The 14537-nt window shown below is 52.8% G+C and overlaps 1 protein-coding gene across 9 annotated transcripts in view; it reads right to left on the bottom strand.

Moving 5' to 3' along the window:
- The window catches only part of EHMT1 (euchromatic histone lysine methyltransferase 1), a 122911-nt gene that overhangs the window by 25525 nt on the left and 82849 nt on the right, over positions 1 to 14537 (bottom strand). For 7 of the 9 annotated variants that reach the window (XM_066562675.1, XM_066562679.1, XM_066562676.1 and 4 more), the window contains 7 exons: positions 13043 to 13163; positions 11175 to 11306; positions 7895 to 8040; positions 4900 to 5043; positions 2943 to 3169; positions 2150 to 2314; positions 1005 to 1087 (listed from right to left, as the gene is read on the bottom strand). In XM_066562675.1, the coding sequence (XP_066418772.1) occupies positions 1005 to 1087; positions 2150 to 2314; positions 2943 to 3169; positions 4900 to 5043; positions 7895 to 8040; positions 11175 to 11306; positions 13043 to 13163 (1018 nt within the window). The remainder of the gene's footprint in view (positions 1 to 1004; positions 1088 to 2149; positions 2315 to 2942; positions 3170 to 4899; positions 5044 to 7894; positions 8041 to 11174; positions 11307 to 13042; positions 13164 to 14537) is intronic. The other 2 variants (XM_066562681.1, XM_066562683.1) reach the window with 1 other exon arrangement.

Here is a 14537-nt window from a genome sequence, read left to right as displayed (position 1 = left end):
TCAATACCTTTTTAAGGCATTACTATCTCTCCAAAGGCCTCATCTCAAAAACAACGAACAACACACAAGGATAAAAAAAGAAAAAACACTGCTTGGTTTAAAGCAACCCAGAGATTGGGAACAACAAAGAGTTGGTACCACCTGGGCTCTGTCTCACCACTATTAACTGGAATTCATATTAGTGATCCTTTCTGCACCCCTGCAAATACAGAGCTGCAACATGGATGGAATTTGTCCACACAGGCTCAGGATCTGGCCAGAGATTCTCACAGCTGTGCAGAGACTGACAGATGATGCTGACAGCCAGACAAAGATGTCTGGGCATGATAACATGTTGTGTATGATGAGGCTGTAGTTAAATATCAATGAATAACATTTCTGTGCTATTGAAAACAGGAACAATGGAGCAAACACTTGCTAGACAAAAAGAAAAAAGAAGGAACTGATAAAGGGCAAGAACAGAAAGCATCCAAAAATGTACAGCAAAGTACTGGAGTGGAAAGGAAGCATCCTTGTGAAACATTGTGTCCTTCAGAGGGGGAAATTCCTGGGGAATATTGGATGCTAAAAACAAGCTCAGCAGCTCAAAGGCATCTAGTGAGAGGCACCTCTGTACCCCAAAACAAACCCCATGGATTGAAGGCTCTTCCTTTTTGCTTTCTTGCTGATGGCTCTTGGTTTAAACTGACTCCATCTATTCCCTATCTACTGGAAGCAAACATGTACCCCAGGCATGGAGAGGGGGTGGGAAAAACCACATGGAGGTCATTGTGGGGACACAACCAGCCTGGATAAACCATGCTCAAAGCAGACACAAGTGGGGATCAATGCCCATTTCCCAAGGAGATGAAGCCTTCCCAATGACACATCAGCCACGGGAGTCTCTGCTCCCCAGGGCACTGGGGAGATGACGTGGTGCCCTGCTGGGAAGTGGCTGCTGGCACTGCCTGGCAGGAGCTGGGAGTGCTGCCAGCCAGGCCCTGGCCTGGGCAGGAGGCACCTACCCAACATCAGCAGCACCTTCTGCAGCTCCCCTTGCCTGGCAGAGAAGTAGAGCTGCTTCGGGTGGAACCGCAGCTTCTTGGGCCTGCAGGAGAGAGAGAGAGGAGGAATTAGTGCCCAGGGAAGGACAGGAATGTCACCCCTCACTCACTGCCACTCCTCACTGCCACCCCTTTGGGCCTGACAAAGTTCTGGGCTCATCCCCCAGCGTGGGCAGCAGGGCAGGGGGAGCTCTGCCCCTCTGCCCCCGTGCTCAGGTGAGACCCCACCTGCAGAGCTGCCTCCAAATCTGGGATCCCCAACACGAGGAGGACCTGGAGCTCTGGAGTGAATCCAGAGGAGATCCTGAGATGCTCCAAAGGGTGGAGTTGTTCTGCTCTGGAGCCAGGCTGGGAGGGCTGGGGGTGCTCACCTGGAGAGGAGAAGCTCCAGGGAGAGCTCAGAGCCCCTGCCAGGGCCTAAAGGGGCTCCAGGAGAGCTGGAGAGGGACTGGGGACAAGGGATGGAGGGACAGCACACAGGGAATGGCTCCCACTGCCAGAGGGCAGGGATGGATGGGATATTGTGAATTAGGAATTGTTCCCTGGCAGGGTGGGCAGGCTCTGGCACAGGTGCCCAGAGCAGCTGGGGCTGCCCCTGGATCCCTGGCAGTGCCCAAGGCCAGGCTGGGCAGGGCTGGGAGCAGCCTGGGACAGTGGGAGGTGTCCCTGCCATGGCAGGGGTGGCACTGGATGAGTTTTAAGGTCCCTTCCAACCCAAACCTTCTGTAATTCTCTGATACAAAAAAACCAAGTCTGCAAAATGAGGCTTTAAAACTTCCAGCTCCAGCCCCAGGCAGTCCTGTTCCAGTGAGGGCTGGATCTTTCAGTGCTGCTCAGCAACAGATTCTGGGTTTCACTACTGTGAACAGGAGCTCCCAGAAGTTCCAGCTGCAGCTGAAGAGCCAGTGAAGAACTAAATCCTCCAGAGAAATCAATAAGACATTTAGAGCTGTTACAGTTCTCCCAAATCTGTTGGGGATGACTAATGAGCGAAGTGAACAAAAAATGCTCTGAGCTGGACCAAAATCCAGAAAAGCTAAATCTCCTTTTCTCTAGGCTAAGCAACTTTGCTGGGAACTGGAGTGACCCAATGGTCTTTTTCTTACTTTTCAGAGTCCAGGGCAATCAGGGCACTTTCCAGAGTTTCTTTCACTGGTCCCTGGGTCAAGCTAGTAGTAGGCTTTGGAAAAACTGAAGACCCAGGGATGTCAAACCCTTCAGCAGCTGAACTTTCTGGCTTGTCTTCCTCTGACAACCTCGTCCCAGTGCCACTGAAGAGGAAAAATGAGAGACAGCCAAAGCATAACCATTAAAAATACACAACAAGGTTTCTCTTATGCCAAAAAAGAAAAGCAAATGCATTTTAAATACAGATAAGTGTAACTGAAATTGAAACTCAAACCAATAAATTTTACAGCTTTTTCGGTAAGAACTTGCCCCAGAAAGGAATTATACTGCCCTCTGACTACATCTTGATGTACTCTGTGCTACAGGAGACCCAGGCACATGGGGCAAGTCTTAAAGCCACCTAAACAAGGCCAGATGGGATGGGAAGTCAGAGCAGAGTTCAACACAGGGCTGGTTTGATTTGTGTTTTCCTCTCTCATGGGTGCAAGTCAGGAGCTGCAGATGGGAATGGCTGTCACTGAGCAAACCTGACAATATCAACGAATTCCACTATAATTCCATTCCTAACAATAACAGGAAGGAATGGTTGAACCCCTGAACCCCCCAACCTCCAGAGCCTCTGCCTCAGCCCTGGTGCAGCGAGTGACCCAAAACCCCCCAGCAGATTCCTGCAGCTGAGGCAGCCCCCAGCCCATCAGGAGGAGCCCAACCACTCCAACCAAAGCCTGGCCTGGCAGGAGCTTTGAGATCCCCCCATGCCCCCGTGCTCACCTCCCCGTGGTGGTGTCGGCCCTGCCCTCCACAGCCGCAGGTTTCTGCTGCTCGTAGCTCAGGGACACCGTGGAGGTGGTGTCAGCCTTGGCTATTGTCACCTCCTTGGCCTTGGAGGCCTCCTCCCCGCAGTGAGGGCAGTAGCTGGTGTCGTTCACCTGCGAGGCACAGCTCTTGTGGAAGCGGTGGGAGATGCTGCTCTCGGGCTGACACTCCATGAAAGTGCCCTTAAAAAACCACAGAGAAGGAAATTCAGCCCCTGCTGGGCCCGTGCCTCGCCCCTTCACACGCTCCATGCCACTCCTCACCACCTCTCTCGGCCCTGCTGCGTCCAGTACAGTAAAGCAAGCACTGCCACTTCTTTAGAAGAGAACAAAACCAAGGTAAAGGGGGAAAAACTCACTTGGTTAAAGACTGCAAAGCAAGATTTTGAATTGTGTTTGGGAAACAGAACAAAGAAGTCCCAATTTCCAGCTCTTCCCTCTAACACTTGAAGTTCTCGCTTGTGTCTCTAGAAGTGCCAGTGCACTGTAAGGACGCCCCCAAAACTGGAAAAGAAACCTTCAGACCTGTGCTGAGCCAGCATTAAAACTACCTGAAACACAGCTGCACACAAACCATGCAAGAACCTGCATCAATCTGTCATTGATCCAACTGTAACCCAAATTATGTGACTCTTCTGCCTGGACCAGCCTAATTAACCCAAACAAGCTGACTGCTCATGCAACAAACTGGGCAATTCCTCCTAAAATTATTTTCCCTTTCTAGCAAAGTCCCTGCAACTGCTGTGCAGGAGCCCAGAGCTCCCTGCCTGTGGTGTCAGTGCTGCCTGAAGCCCTGCTGCGCTCTGGGTTGGTGATGGTGGCACAGACAAACACTCCAGGTTCAACTCTGTGCACCAGCACACAGCACTGAGAGATGCAAGAGAGTGCAAGGAAAGGCCAGCCAAACCCCCTCTTCTCCTGAATCCAGTCCTCCCAAGCAATCTAATTAACTCTATTTCAGCTTTGCAAATGCCTTGAAGGGTTTTGAGGGTTTTATCTTCTAAATGATCTTTGACTCAGCAAGAAAACCCAGGATGGCTCCACTTACTACAATAATGCTTGAGACAACTGCAGCATCTTTCCTTGAATCATCCTGAAGAATACCAGCATCACACAATTAAGCCACATCATCACTCCATGAGGCCTCAGTTGGTGCCTTTCAGCTTTATGCACAGGGAAAGCAGGACACTGGCCATCAAAGGACTGCAGCAAGTCCCTCAAAAGCCTCGGTGGCACAGGTGGAAGAAGCAGCAGGAGATCACAGAGTGGTTTGAGTTGGAAGGAACCTTGAATCTCATCTGGTTCCACCCCTCCTGCCATGGGCAGGGACACCTCCCACTGTCCCAGGCTGCTCCCAGCCCTGCCCAGCCTGGCCTTGGGCACTGCCAGGGATCCAGGGGCAGCCCCAGCTGCTCTGGGCACCCTGTGCCAGGGCCTGCCCACCCTCACAAGGGAGAATTCCTGCCTAATATTTAATCTTCCTAATATCTAACCTAATTGAGATCTCCAACAGTGCCTTGGTCCAGTGCCATCACTCAGGATCCCCATCCTCAGGGGACACAGAGGTGGGAGCACAGCTTCATTTACAAACCAACCTAAGACCTTTTTTTGGATGTGATTGATCTGTACACAAAGAAAAACAACAAACCCTTGTTCCAAAGAAATTCCAAAGGCAAGACTTCCAGCATGTGAAATCCCTTTGGTAACACCCCTTGGGGGTCTCCAGGAAGATCAAGGTGATGATTTCAGCTGCCCTCACACACATTCCTATTGAAAACACCTCCTGACGTGCTGTGGAACGAGGTGGGGCTGATGCCAGGAAGTCAGGACACCCCTTTAGGGACCATCTCCACCTTCAGCTTCCAGCTGTTGCAACAGGTACCCCCTTCCCTAGATTGAGAGCACGAACTTACTGCAGTGCAAAAGTATCCACAGCCAGGGCAACACTGGTGTTTCACCATCCTCCCTCTATGGTCCTCACACAGCACCAAAAGCTGGACTTTGTTAGACGGGCGCATCAGTTCATACTTAACCACACTGTTTGTGCATCGGCCCAGCTGGAACAGGAGAAATTAAAGGCAATGAAATTACTGCAGACCACACCACTCCCTGTGCTTGTGCAGAGGAAGATTTTGCACACTGCCTCGAGGAGCCCTGGCTTTTTCACAGGAATTCAGCTGTGTGCCAGAGAGCATTAGCAGTGCAGCAGGAAGCTGTGAAAGCTGCTCTCAGGAAGGAATGCATCATTTACTAACTAACATGCATGTGCACCCCGAGTCATTTGTTCCTTGCAACAACAACAACAACAAAATGATAACTGGAAATAGGCAACAGCCAAGCAGCAGAAGGGGCAGTCCCAGGGGCCTGACTCACACAACACACACTCTCCTCTTGCCAGGAAGAGCGGGTGTCAGTGACCAAGAGAAGGAGACCATGCACACTAAATCTTGTTACTGCTCAAAACTCCCAGGCACAGGAAGATAGAGGGGAAAATAATTGCTCCTCATTGCCAGTGAAGTTATTGTCTGTACTGGTTCCAGCACTGGCCCCTGCCCAGACCACAGGGATGAAGAGCCAGGCTTTCATGAGAGCTCAGCTAAGTCATGTTTGGAGCGGGTTTTCCAAAGGATTTCACCAATCTACAGCTCTGGGCTTAAAAATCAGAGGATCACAGAATTGTGAATGGTTTGAGTTGGAAGGGACCTTAAAGCTCATCCACTTCCACACCTTCCACTGTCCCAGGCTGCTCCCAGCCCTGTCCAGCCTGGCCTTGGACCCTTCCAGGGATCCAGGGGCAGCCACAGCTGCTCTGGGCACCCTGTGCCAGAGCCTCAGCACCCTCACAATTTCTTCCCAATCTTCACCTGTCCTCCTTCAGCTTGAAGCCATCCCCCTTTTCCTATCACTCCACGCCTTCTCCTGCCCCACCTTGTCCTGTTACTGGCAGCAGGTTCCAGAACTGGGGTTCCCTGTCCCCAGCCAGGGTTCCTTGCTCTGCTGCACCAAGAGGGAGCAGCACCTCCTGCAGCCACCACTGTCCCAGCCCAGCTGTCACCTGCCAGCATGACAGGACACTCTTTGTGTCTGTTTCAAGCTCCCCTTGATAATAATCTTGCTTTCCCCAAATACCTGGCAAAGGAGATTTATAAACTAGGATATCAAGGTGAAAGGCTGCTCCAAGGAAAGGTCCCTTGGAGGGAAGGTGGAGAATTTATTGTGCTCATGACAGGGTCAGTCAGGGACTCAGTGCCACAGACTGTCCCTCTGCCCCAGCCAAGGATTTGCTGCTTTTTCTCAACAAAACTAAACTTTCTCTCGGATTTTTTTTAATTCCACTCCTGCAGACACAACACCCCTGTGGGAAAAGAGAATGGATTTTAACCTAGGCTCATCATTCACCCCAGCATCTCCAGTTCAGCTTTCCCCAATTCCAGCTGCAAACACTTCTGTGGTTGGGACACCTTGGCCAGACTGATCCCTGTCCCCAGCCCGAGCCCAGGGGCTGCAGGGTGGCACAAGGGGACCATGGATCTTTTCCTGAGGAGGAATTTTACTGAGCTGAGGAAATTCCACTGACAGGTGGAAAGCTGCATTACCCATGTGAGGAAGACCCTGAGCTGTTATGTCACACTTTATTATTTGTTAGAAACTCTAGAACAAGTTCAACATGATTAATTGCTATTTTCCAACCATTAGAGAGTGCAGCAGGGTGCTCATAACTATTTATAACACTCTCCAAGGACATGACAGTCTGGAGAAGCCACTATTCACACATATAATATTCCTCTAACATCTCTGAGTCACTTATCCCATTATCAAAAAGAATCTAACATAAAGCATGGCCTTTGCTATTCCTCCCTGTGATTTATCCAGGGACAGAACTGTCAACTCACCATAGCCAGGAGCAGGAATTCTTTCCAACACCTTGTGTTTGTTTAGAAGCCCTGGGGTCCCCCCTCTCTCTGATGAGTCTCCCAGGACATTTTCTCTTTAATGAATCAATTTTGCCATTCTTTGGAAATTCCTCTCTCTGCAGGTACCAGCACATACAGAAGCAGAGCTGGTCTACAAACCTGATTATCCCTTTGTCCCTCCATCCACCCTTCTCCTGGGATCCTAGAGGAGAACTAGGGATATTCTCACTCCTTGTGCTACCACTGGTGAGTGTGAGAGTGCTGCAGTGAGGCTGAAGCTGAAAAGAAACCCAGTACAAGGAGAATCCACCAAGAGCATTCCTGTCCTGCAGTTCTCCCTTTCCAGATTTTGGAATGGAGTCACTTCTGCCACTTCCTTCCACACTTCTGGAAGCAGCAGAGCCCAAGCAGCCTGGCTGTGACCCAAAGGCATTGAGTGCAATCCCTGTCAGACCTGGGGCTGCACAGCTGCCAGGACATGGAAGCTTTGGGACAGAAAGAGAGGAGGACAGAGAAAGGTTGGGGCAGCAGAGGCCATGCCAAGCTCCTGAACTCAACACCTGGCCACAGAAAGGTTTGCAGCAGTTCCTTCACAGTCAAGGGAAAGCAGCTTCAATCCTTGAGTGGATTTTCTCCCTCTGCTGCAGGTTCCTGTACCTGAGCCCATCTGGCCTGAGGTGTGAATGTTACCTCAAGCACATCCAGCCTCACAGGCCAGGACAAGCCCAGGAGAGCCACCCAGAGCCTCTCCCAGTGCAGCCACAGAGCTGCTCCCTCCCCAGTGGCCTCACCCAGTGCTGGGACAGGCACAGAGTGCTGGGGCCCTCAGCTGAGGGGGGACATGGGCCCTGCCACTCCTCACACCACTGGGTCCCAGTCTAGCAGGCCCAGGGCCCCTGAGTGACCCCAGGCGTGCTCCTGGCACAGCCTCTCACTCTCTCTGGCCTTGTCCTCAGCAGGAAAGGCTGTGGGGAGCTAAAGGACAGGCTCCTACCTCGTTGTCCACGCTCTCTGTGGCCATGCACTGGTTGTTGGCTAAGGTGGTGATCTCTCTGCTCTTGGGGGTTTCCATTCGACAGCTACACAGGGGCACCTCCTGCAGACCATCCACTTCCATGGCTTCAGGGCCATTGGAGAGACCTGGGGCACAGAAAACCAGTGAATTAACCCCAGTTCTCTGCCAGCAGAAAGGATTCAGTCCATCAGCAGCAGCCATGCCCTGTGACATCTTCCCATTCCATGTCCTGAAATGCTCTCCAGGCTTTAGCAGCGCCCTGTAAAAGAGACCCTTTCACACCAGCTGGAGTTTGCAAAAGCCTTCTGCACTTTTCCAAGTCCAGCCACACTCAGCTGACTGTGCTGAAATCAAGGAGTGATAAGTTAAGATCAGTTTATTCTGAGAAAATCTCAAAAAGGCCAAGCAATGAGGTGCAGGTTTTTATCAGCCTCTCTCCCCTCCCCACAACACTGGGCTCTGGCACCAGGAAATTTGCAGGAAACCACCCAGAGCTGGAAATTTGAATAGGCAGTGGAGTGATAAATTGAGATGATCAGGAAAGCACAAACTCCTATTTGCAAAGGCTTATTACACAGATGGGAAAACAAAATTCCTGGGACTGTTTGGTGTCAGCCAACCACAAATTATTTATTTTGGAAAGAGAACAAACCAGGGAAAAGAAAGCAGCAAGATGCTCCAATGTTCTTGCCTTTCCCTCATCTCCTCTCAGATGTTGAACATTTACAAACCTGTGGAAAGGTGGATGAGGGCTTTTGAGGGGGGTCACTGTGGGAATATTCCTGTGGTTCCTCTGGATTGAAATCAATCACTGGCTCACCCAGGATTGCCAAACTGGCCTAGTGACAAAGGGGTTGATTCCAGTCCTACCCTCCTCTTCCAGTCCAGCACCAAACCATCTCTGCAATGTTTGCAGCACAGAATCCTTTGGCCTTGGGGCTGGTTCACCCTGAAGCTTTCATCCCAAGCTTTCATCCCAAGCTTTTCCTGCCCACTGCATGGATTGACTCACACTGAGAAGGAAGCTTGCTGCTGCTATTTTTCAAGCTTTTGAATGGAGAATGGAGAGCTCTCTTGCTGTGAGGTTTTGCAGATTTCACTTCATCCCTGGGGGAGATTCCTCCTCAGCTGCCCTGGCAGTGGCAGCCTCCCCCCAGAGCACCCTGCCCGTGCCTCTGACCCTGCCAGCCCAGCACCAGCCCCTTTCATCCCATCAGGAATTCCTTGAGCCAACAAGTCGCAAGCCCAAGCCTAGCAAAGGGATATTTCAAGACACACAAGGCCAGGGAAAGTCCTTGCTGTTTTCATATAAAATCCTGTCAAGATCTTAAAGGTTTAAGAGTTTTCTGTGGGAGCACAAATCACAAAGCTCATTCCTCCTTCCGAGCTGTCACTCCCATAATCTGTTTGACATCCAGAGGCTGTGGTGAAAGCATCCCTCATCCCTCCTGACCCTCCCTTGGTGGGGAAGGCTCCCACCCTCTCTTTGATGTGCCTCTATCAAAGGAGCCAGACAAGCTTTGAGGGAGCAGTGGGGACAGACAGGCAGATCCAGCCAGGGGATGCTGGATCTGAGGAGAGTTCAGCACTGGGAGCAGCAGCTGGGGCTCAGCACCCAGGGCCCAGCACCAGCCCCTTTCCTTCCCAGGGCTGAACAAGCCATCCTGAGGGAATCCAGCAGCAGCAATTCTGGGGGGATGCTTTATCAGCAAATTTCAGGGAATGGAGGGAGCTGCTGAGTGGGACAGGAGGGCTGGGGCAGTACCTGGGACCCTTGGTGAGAGTGTTCTGAGCTAATGTGCCTCACTGGAACTGGGGTCCCATCTACAGCCTCATTCCATCCCAGCACCCTCCCTATCCTCACCCCCACTCCAAATCCATCCCTACTTCTATCCCAGCCCCATCCCTACTCTCATTCCCATCCCAGCCCCATCCCCATCCTCATGCTCAGCCCCAGCCCCATTCCCACCTCCTCCTCATTCTGATCCCAGCTGCATTCCTACCTCAGCCCCATCCCTGCCCTCATCCTCACCCCCAACCCAGCCCCATATCCATCCTCACCCCCAACCCAGCCCCATATCCATCCTCATCCCCAACCCAGCCCCATATCCATCCTCACCCCCAACCCAGCCCCATATCTATCCTCACCCTCAACCCAGCCCCATATCTATCCTCACCCCCAACCCAGCCCCATATCCATCCTCACCCCCAACCCAGCCCCATATCTACCCTCATCCCTATCCTTATCCCCAAACTAGCCCCATATCCATCCTCACCCCCAACCCAGCCCCATATCCATCCTCATCCCCAACCCAGCCCCATATCCATCCTCACCCCCAACCCAGCCCCATATCTATCCTCACCCTCAACCCAGCCCCATATCTATCCTCACCCCCAACCCAGCCCCATATCCATCCTCACCCCCAACCCAGCCCCATATCTACCCTCATCCCTATCCTTATCCCCAAACTAGCCCCATATCCATCCTCACCCCCAATCCAGCCCCATATCCATCCTCACCCCCAATCCAGCCCCATATCTATCCTCACCCCCAACCCAGCCCCATATCTATCCTCATCCCCAACCCAGCCCCATATCCATCCTCATCCCCACCTAGACCCATATCTGTCCTCGTCCCTATCCACATCCCATCCCTATCCCAACACTCATCCCCACTCCAGCCCCATCCTCCCCCTCATCTCGATCCCTAATGCCCAATCCCTAACCCCCATCCCTTCCCGATCCCTAATGCCCATCCCATCCCAATCCCTAACCCCCATCCTATCCCGATCCCTAACTCCTATCCCTAATCCCGATCCCTAATGCCCACCCCGATCCCTAATGCCGATCCCTAATGCCCGTCCCGATCCCTAACGCCGATCCCATCCCCATCCCCATCCCGATCCCGCCCCATTCCCGTTGCTCTGCGCGCTCTGTGGCCGCCAGGGGGCAGCCGGGGCCCCGAACGGCGCCACCCGCGGAACAAAGGGACCCCAAACCCGACCCCAAATCTAAACCCGACCCCAAACCTGACTCCAAACACAACCTCGACCCCAAACCTGACCCCCAAACACAGTTCCATCCCCAAACTTGGTCCCACATTCAAATTCAAACCAGACCCCAAACCCAAACCCAGACATAAAACCAGCCCTGACCCCAAACCCAGCCCCAATCCCAACCCCAATCCCAACCTCGACCCCAGCCCAATCCCCACCTCCAACCCATCCCCAAGCCCAGCCCAGCCCAGCCCAGTACTCACCTCCTGCTGGTGAGGAGAGGATCCCCTTCACCCGGAGGTCCAGGGAATCCAGGGACACCTCCATGTACTCCATGCTGTTCTCCTGGCTGGGGCCCTCCCTGCTGCCCAGCGAGGCTTTATAGGCTTCAGCACCTGTTTGGGAGCAGGGCATTCACACAGACCCCACAGGAACAGCCACCCCAGGGCTGTGAGGCCGTGCCCAAGCCCAGGCTGTGCAGGCTCCCTGTGGGACCCATGAGGGCAGAGCACAGGGAATGTGCCACCAACATCTGGGCATGGCTGGGCACTGCTCTGCTCACACTGAGCTGCCTTGAGTTCCACCCAGGCAGGGAACAGGAACAGGGGATAAATGAGATGGGTTCAGCCTCTGCAAGGGCACAAGGAAGGGATGACCCAGGGCTTGAGCATCCTCCTGCCCCCAGCCTGGTACACACTGGCCATGCAGAGCCAACTGCACCTCAGGAGGAGGATGAGACAGGTGACATCCAGCTGAGTGAGAGGGGAAACACAAAAAAGTCAAGTTCTGCCTCCAAGTGAGCAGAGCTGCTGCTGGGAAGGGATTGTGGGAGAGGGAACTGAGTGTCTCTGCACTCCCTTGGCTTCACTTTCTCTCCTGCTTGGCTTCTGCCAGTCCAGCTTAGCCAAGAGAGTTTGGGTACCCTTCCAGACCAGCTGAAGGGGCAGAAAACCAGCCTGCATGTGAAATGCAGAATTAGGTATTTGCTGTGACAGGGATCAAGGGTCCCTGTGGCATCCTGGGAGGAAGAGGAGGGAGCCAGGTGAGTGACAGAGCCCAGGCACAGAGCAGGGGCTGAAAAATGGTCAATTCACTCAGAAGCACCAAAAAACTGCTGATACAAAAATGATCTTTTTGCCCTGAATTAGCAAACCCAGAAGAATAAAAATAAACCCTTTGGTGGCAGTGGATGTCTGACACCTTAGAATGAGGCTGAAGGCACAGCTGCACCATCCACCTTATCTCTCCCATGTTACCTTTCCCAAGGAAGAAGCATCACATCCTGCCTCTCCTCACCTCTCCCCTCTCAACAGAGCTCACTGAAACCTTCTTTGGTGCTCAGTGTCTCAGGACAAACAGGAGAGACCTTGAACAACACCCACACTTGGGATGGGCCTGAGGCAGCTCCTTCCAAACATTGTGGTTCTTCCACAAGGAGCAAAGCCAAGCTGCACATTCCATTCAGCTGCACAAGCACCACAATGGAGCACCACTCCAGGGTGGTTCTTTCTTTCCTTCTGCATCTAAACATCCTCCCTGGAGCTCATGGGACAGGAGTCCACATGGACATATCACACAATCCCAGACTGCTTTGGGTGGGAAGGGACTTTAAAGCCCATCCCATTCCAAACTCTGCCATGGCAGGGTCATATCCCACTGTCCCAGGCTGCTCCCAGCCCTGTCCAGCCTGGCCTTGGGCACTGCCAGGGATCCAGGGGCAGCTGCAGCTGTGCCATCACTCAGCACCCTCTCAGGGAACAATTCCTCCTGTATAGATACCATCAATTTCCTGTCTTTCGGTCTGAAGCCATTCCTCCTTGTCCTGTCACTATCTCCCCATATAAAATTCCTCTTCCTCCTTTTTGTAAGCCCCACAAGGCCTTTTTTGGATACTCTAAAATAAAGGGCTTGATGAACAAAATAAAACTCCTGCCACATTCCAAGGACAAAGCCACGAGTTCTGCTGTGACAGTGACACCAGCAGCCCCTGCCAGTGAGGGACAACCCCACAGCCTGACTCATCACACAGCCCAACCTTGGGAAGGAAGGGTGAGCCCAGGCCCCAGGTCCTTCCCCCTGCACCTGGAAGGCTCCCTGGGGTGGAATTTAGGAACAAACCCCCATCCATTACCTAGCACACCTCCTTGTTTCTTTTTATTCCTCCGCCTCCTCTTGCGGGTGGGTTTCAGCCATGGACTGTCTGTCTTCCCTTTCCTCTTCAGCAGCTTCTTCTTGACACTGGACTCGGAGCTCTGGGGAAGCAGAGAGGCCACGTGCACGTCAGGCATGGTGGCACCAGGGTCCCTTTGTGGAACAGCCCTCACCCAGCTCGAGCAGGACTCTGAAACCAAGGGCTGCTAAGATGCCTTTATAGCACTGAAAAGGAAACCCAGGCACACGTGGGGGTGGATTTCCTGTCAGTTCAGCAGGCCAGGCTGCACTTTCTCTTCCATGGAGGCCCTCACACCATGCTCATGAGCAGCACTGCAGGTGGGCAGGCCCATGCACACTTCCAGCTTCTCCCAAAAATTAATGGTAGAATCACAGAATATCCTGAGATGTAAGGGAGCCACAAAGAGCACCAAGTCCAGCTCCTGGTCCTGCACAAACACCTCACCCTGTGCCTCAGAGGGATGTCCCAACGCTTCTTGAGCTCTGGCAGTTGTGTTTTCAAACTCAAATATTCATGTTTCTCCACAAAAAACCCACTTTGCACTTGAAGGGCCACCTGGCAGGGCTGGAGTGGACCCAGGGGAACTGAGCTCCAGAACAGCAGAGCAGCCCCATCCCTGAGCCAGGCACAGCACAGACCAGTCATGCAGCAAATACTCAGCCACACGTATAAATCTCAACAGACTTTGGGTTTTGCTTTCAAAAAAATTCAGTAGTCTGGGGTGGGGTTTCAAAATCAACATCAGAACAGGAATCAGGCACCCCAGCCCTGCCAGGGTTTAATGCATCAATCATAAAATTCATGTTCAGACTGAAACTGTCAGCTCCTGATGCTTATCCAGCTGCCAGCAAAGCCCTGGAAAACCTCCTGGTATCACTACCAGCAGCTGGATCAGGCTCTGCCTCCACAGGCAGCTGTGCCAGGCCCTGCTGTCCCAGTGAGGGAACACGTGGAGCTGAGCCCTGGCTCTCCAGGGTGTCTGTGCTGCCCCAAAATCCCTGAGTGTGGGCCCAGCACGTGGCTTTACCCCAACTGCATCACTCTGCTCGTGGGAGAGAGGTTTGTGTGCGAGCCAGTCCTGTCTGGGAGCTCAGTGACTCAGCAGAGCTCCAGCCTCTATCCAGGAGCTGGAGATCCCACCTGGGAGTTTGGGTGTGAGTCCCAGCCCAAGCTCTGGACAACAAACTGGCCTGAGCCACCCAAAACAGAGCCAGGCTGCCCAGCCAGCCCCTGCTCCTCCTGGGCTGCTGCAGGGTCACAACATGAGGAACCTGAAGAGCTTCAGGGATTCCCTTGATGTGTTTTGTGAGCATGATTCTACCTTCAGCTCAACACATCAAGAATTTTCTCAACTCTTTCTGAAGAGTTGGGTGTCTGAAATGTTGGCTCCTCAGCCTGAGAGGCTGTGGAAGGACAGTTTTCAAGGAAAGGGGAAGGAGGCAGGCAGAGACAT

Source organism: Molothrus aeneus, chromosome 19, assembly GCF_037042795.1.
Source record: "Molothrus aeneus isolate 106 chromosome 19, BPBGC_Maene_1.0, whole genome shotgun sequence".
Lineage (NCBI taxonomy): Eukaryota > Metazoa > Chordata > Aves > Passeriformes > Icteridae > Molothrus > Molothrus aeneus.
The sequence above is the reverse complement of the archived record's forward strand: the minus strand, read 5'-3'. Positions and strand labels throughout refer to the sequence as shown.